Source organism: Chiloscyllium plagiosum, chromosome 2 (genome assembly GCF_004010195.1).
Source record: "Chiloscyllium plagiosum isolate BGI_BamShark_2017 chromosome 2, ASM401019v2, whole genome shotgun sequence".
In the NCBI taxonomy this organism is placed as follows: Eukaryota; Metazoa; Chordata; class Chondrichthyes; order Orectolobiformes; family Hemiscylliidae; genus Chiloscyllium; species Chiloscyllium plagiosum.
The window spans coordinates 1,939,391-1,945,381 of NC_057711.1; the positions used below are offsets into that span (position 1 = coordinate 1,939,391).

At 41.6% G+C, this 5,991-nt stretch overlaps 1 protein-coding gene across 3 annotated transcripts in view; it reads left to right on the top strand.

Annotated features, from left to right (window-relative positions):
- The window catches only part of LOC122556423 (FYN-binding protein 1), a 202,196-nt gene that overhangs the window by 190,743 nt on the left and 5,462 nt on the right, over window positions 1-5,991 (top strand). For all 3 annotated transcript variants that reach the window (XM_043703060.1, XM_043703074.1, XM_043703066.1), the window contains 2 exons: window positions 969-1,002; window positions 5,202-5,245. In XM_043703060.1, the coding sequence (XP_043558995.1) occupies window positions 969-1,002; window positions 5,202-5,245 (78 nt within the window). The remainder of the gene's footprint in view (window positions 1-968; window positions 1,003-5,201; window positions 5,246-5,991) is intronic.

Here is a 5,991-nt window from a genome sequence, read left to right on the forward strand (position 1 = left end):
GGAAGCTGTTGAAGTCCACATTGGTGCCCTGGGGTTGAAGTGTTCCGAGGCGGAAGATGAGGTGTTCTTCCTCCAGGCGTCTGGTGGTGAGGGAGCGGCGGTGAAGGGGGCCCAGGACCTCCATGTCCTCGGCAGAGTGGGAGGGGGAGTTGAAATGTTGGGCCACGGGGCGGTGTGGTTGATTGGTGCGGGTGTCCCGGAGATGTTCCCTAAAGCGCTCTGCTAGGAGGCGCCCAGTCTCGCCAATGTAGAGGAGACCGAATCGGGAGCAACAGATACAATAAATGATATTAGTGGATGTACCGCTTCTTTAACCTTTAAGTCTAAAGCCAATTCAACCGATCTAAAAATAGTAGGGAAGAACCTTTGTCCACCTTTTTCCTCCCAAAGCCAGACATCCCATTCTCCATTTTATGGGGGTGCAACTTGAATAGTAAGCTGGATTGCTGCATTAGGGATAGACCCATTTGTCTGCAGCTGATCTGCTCTGGTAAGGCAGTGAGGAAGACTTCTGGAGTAAGTTCTCCCAGCTCAATGAGTATTTATACATTTATTTTGGCACCCTTTGACTCTTTTCATCCCCCTATTGGCTTACTCTGACTGAAAAGCCACAACCTCTTTCCTGCCCAGGCCATAATTCAAGCAGCTGATAAGGTGTCATATCCCAAACAAGCACCAGATCTCAAACACATACTGACAGGACCCCATCTGTTTCCTGTGGACATCCTTCATATCCATTGCAGATGAGCAGGTTAAGTCAGATGAGAGCAGGAAGTCAGCCTCCAGTGATTAGAACTATTCCCTCTCCCAGACAGGCAGAGTTGAAATTCACCCTACTGTGTTTGGTTTTGATTTCAAAAGATCTTGTTTTCTAACACTTTTTATTGCGTTGCAGTAACATCATTTATGAATCCTGTTTGTTTTATGTGAATACTAACTATACTCTTCTTTCCTCCCAAACAAAACAGTTGGATATGTTCAAAAAATCAACTTAGATTTAGGGTGAGTATTTGTTGCTCTATGCTAATACTGTGACTCCCTCTGTAAGGCTCCTGGCAGTTGGCTGTCTCTTCAAACTTTCTGTTAGCCTTTGATGATTTATTAAAGGTATTTTCCCATGGGATTTTTCTGTTTAATCTTTTGAACAAATGGAAATTGAAAGTTTATTCCCCACAGCTAAAATAAGAGCTGACCTTGACAGCTCATCTGAAGTTCTCAAAATATAAGAGCAAGAATAATCGCAAAACTTAAGGAGGAAAATACAATGTAGATAAATATTAATGGTTTAATAGTGAATGAGAAAATAGACTTAACACAAGAAAGAAAATAAAGCAGTTTGGGGTCTTGCTGTTGAACATTGAACATTTCCTGCCGATATGTAAATAGCAAACTTGCCACTTTACCTGACTCAGAAGAAGTCGTGGGATTTGTCCTGTTATTGGTTGGTAATAATGCCAAGGGCTGGTGCTGGCTCATCATTTTGGCATTTGTTGGGATGAATGCAGGTCATTCTGTTATAATGCGCATTTCATCAACACAAATTTGCTGTAATGCAATTGACGAATTGTGGACGCTGGTTAAAATGTGTGTTGGCTGTAATACAATTACAGTGCCAACACTAAGTACTGTTTCTAAAGCACAATTTTTCTATAACGTGAGGTTGCACAAGAACGCAACCATCGCGTCATAGAAAAACTGACTATTTTTTTTAAGTCTCCTGATTACATCTCTAATGGTACATTCACATTCATTACCTGCTCCAGCTAACAGTTTCTACCATTCAATGAATTAGTCTGCCTTCCTGGAATTAAATCATTGTATTCTTTTTCTGTTCTGTTATTTATTCATTTACAATGTGGCTGTTGTTAGTTAGCTTTCTCTGACACTGTCTCTACTGTTCCCTGACTATCACATAATAGGAAGTCAAGCACTGATGTCCCCTGTAGTTTTATAGACAATTTAAATTATATATCACAAACAGACTTGTTTGTGAGAGGGGAACTTGGAGGGTAACTTGCTGCTGGTGATGTTCCCATGTATCTGCTATCCTTGTCCTTCTAGATAGAAGTGGTCATGAATTTGGAAGGTTCTGCCTGAGGACCTTTGGTGAATCTTTGCAATGCATCTTGTAGATGGTACACACTAATGCTACTGAGCGTCAGTGCTGGAAGAAATGGATGCTTGTGGATGTGGTGCCAATCAAGTGGGCTGCTTTGTCCTGAATGGTGCCAAGCTTCTTGAGTGTAGTTGGGGCTGCACCCATCCAGGCAAGTGAGAAGTAGTCCATCACACTCCTGACTTGTGCCTTGTCGATGGTGAGTCTTTGGGGAGTCAGGAGGTGAGTTATTTTCCACAGAATGCCTAGCCTCTGACCTTCTCTAGTTGCCACTATATTTATATGGCCAGGCCAGTTGAATTTCTGGTCAAGGGTAACCATCAGGATGTTGATATTGGGCATTCTGTGATGGTAGTACCATTGAAAATCAAAGGGCGGTGGTTAGATTGTCTCACATTGGAGATGGTCTTGCCTGGCATTTGTGTGACATGGTTGTTACTTTGCACTTTTCGGCCAAAGCCTGGATATTGCATTAATTACTAATCTATTAATCTCCCCCCAAGCAAACTCCATTATGACAATTTAAATGGTTTCCATATGCAACTCCTCGATTTGAGTATGAAGTGCTTTCACAAAAGAAAAGATAATGTCAGAGTAGCAAAAGAGGAATTTGAGATACTCGAAAGTACAAAATAGATAGGTACTAAATATGTTAGCATCATTAAGAGTTAAGACTTCACCCAGTCTACATAATAAAAGCAAAATACTGTGGATGCTGGAAGTCTGAAACACACATAAAGAATGCTGGGGAAACTTAGCAGGTCTGCTAGCACCTGTGGAGAGGGAAACAGAGTTAATATTTTGCATCTGATATGATTTTTCTTTAGAACTTTAGATGGGGTACATCTTAGTTGTTGAAGGAATAGAAGCAGCAGAAGAAGGAACTGACGATAACGTTTGGGATATGGGATTGATGGCAGTTTACCAAAGGACTGCAAGTAATACAGCCCTATTCAAATCAGTGATGGGAAAACTATTATACATTTTTGAAAGACAAAATTAATACTCACTTAAAGACGCATGGGTTAATAAAGAACAGGCAGCAGGAATTTGTTAAAGGTCAATATCTGATTAAGCCCACTGAGTTGTTTGAAGTAACAGGAATAGATTAGATTACTTACAGTGTGGAAACAGGCCCTTCGGCCCAACAAATCCACACCGACCTGCCTAAGCGCAACCCAACCAGACCTATTCCCCTACATTTACCCCTTCACCTAACACTACGGGCAATTTAACATGGCCAATCCCATCGAAGCGCAACCCACCCAGACCCATTCCCCTACATTTCACCTCTTCACCTAACACTACGGGCAATTTAACATGGCCAATTCACCTAACCTACACATTTTTGGACTGTGGGAGGAAACCAGAGGACCCAGAGGAAACTCATGCAGACACAGGGAGAATGTGCAAACTCCACAAAGGCAGTTGCCTGAGGCGGGAATTGAACTCAGGTCTCTGGCGCTGTGAAGCAACAGTGCTAATCACTGAGCCACTGTGCTGCCCACAAATGTTGACAAAAATCAAGGACTTTCAAAACATATTTATAAAATATCACTTACACTTAATTTGAAAACAGAACTACCTGCTGGTAAATGAATGTTGGTAACTTGAGTATGTTATTCATTAAGGATTACTGAGTATTGGGCAGTGGTACTGCTGATCAGTAGGTACTCTGACTGGAGGGAGTAATGCCACCTTTACCATCTTGTAGAACAAGTCCAGCAGATACATGGGAGCACCACTTGCAGGTTCACACACACTATCCTAATCTAGAACTACATCATCATTCCTTCACTGTTATTGGGGCCAAAATAGTGGAACTCCCTCTCTAACAGCAATATAGGAGTCCCTACACTACAAAATTGCAAAAGTTCAACCCAGCAGCTCATCATTACTTTCTCCAAGGCAATTAAAAGTTGGCTGTGCCAACAACATCCACATTCTGTGAAAATAAATTTTTAAATAACGCATTGGTGTGATTGAGACTGGAGTCAAATATAGGACAGAGCAGGTAAAGATTACAGATTTCCTTCCTGAGAGAATATTAACTAGCCACTTCGGTTTCTATGACAATCAAATAGTTTTATTCCTATTGTAAATGATTTTTAAACTGTATTCAAATTCTCAAACCATTATGTTGACATTTGAATACTCATTCTCTGGATTACTAATCCAGATGTCTTGACAACCAATACAGTAACATAACCATTATGTAGCCATACCCTTAAATAGTTGAAATGACACAATTGGCCCATTCATATATAGCCACCACTTACAAAACCTTAGCTTGTCAGTCAAACCTACATAGTCATGGTTTGAAATAAAAACTAGCCAAAAATAACCCAGTCTCCAGTTAAACAGCTACTGCTGCTTTACAACAAAGTAGTCAATGAATCATCTGAATGTATAAAACTGATGGACAGGAGAAACCAGCTGGTCTATTGAGTCTGACCCATAAAGGCATGTTACAACTAAGCATCATGACCTTCAAGCTGTTTGCTCATCAGAAGTCATATAATCCACTGGGAAAGGCAGATAAAAGTACCCTAGGTTAATTCAGGATGAAAGAAATTCTGCAAAGTATCTTTTGGATCCATAAAGACAATTAAAAAAAGTGTTCCAAGAGACTACAGTGACCATAAGACATAACATCCTGCACTGCATCTACTTTTGACAGCAACAGTCAGTCACAGCCAGGAATTCAGCCAGATGAACTTTTGAGCAATACTCACAACAGTTCAGGCCAAATTCAGTTCCCTAATCCAAAACAGTTTCCTCTAATTTTCAAACATGTAAAGAAGCAGTGAGAAAAAAACAGATTGGTCACTTTGCAAATAATTGGAGGGATGGAATGGCCAAACTATCAGCATTTTCATGACAGGAACTTCATAAACAGAAACAGAAATTGCTAGAAAAACTCAGCAGGTCTAGCTGCATCTGTGGAAAGGAAGCAAAGTTAACGTTTCAGGTCCAGTGACACTTCTTTCAAATATTGAGGCAAAGAAATAATGGATACATCTTACTGATTTTAGAATTTCAATAGAAAAATTAATTTCAAATACACCTTTCTTTTTGTTTTTAGAAACAAAGAAGGGGATGGTGAAATCTATGATGATATTGACACAGGTATGTGGACAAAGAGAGGGTTTCCGTTGAAAAGGATCTGAGACTGGGTGGTATTGTGCACCGTTCCAAATGCATCAATGAGTTTCAAATGCTGATATCGTACAACATTCAGTGATGTCACAAATGTATGCCAATGGAACAAAATTCAAGCCACATCTGTAATTTCCCAAAATCCAGTCTATTGCGTTGAGGAAGGGACAATGGAGGGCTGGCAGATCAGCCATTATAAAGAAGTTAAAAATCATCCTTTGAATCCTCCCACTTCCTCCAGACCAAAGGGGTAGCCATGGGCACACGTATGGGCCCAAGCTATGCCTGTCTCTTTGTTGGCTACGTAGAGCAGTTGATCTTCCGTAATTACACCGGCACCACTCCCCACCTCTTCCTCCGCTACATTGATGACTGCATTAGCGCCACCTCATGCTCCCACGAGGAGGTTGAGCAATTCATCAACTTCACCAACACTGACCTTAAATTTACCTGGACCATCTCTGACACCTCCCTCCCCTTCCTGGACCTCTCCATCTCCATCAGTGACGACCGACTTGACACTGACATCTTCTACAAACCCACCGACTCCCACAGCTACCTGGATTACACCTCTTCCCACCCTACCTCTTGCAAAAATGCCATCCCGTATTCCCAATTCCTCCGCCTCCGCCGTATCTGCACCCAGGAGGAGCGGTTCCACCATAGAACACACCAGATGGCCACCTTCTTTAGAGACCGCAATTTCCCCTCCCACG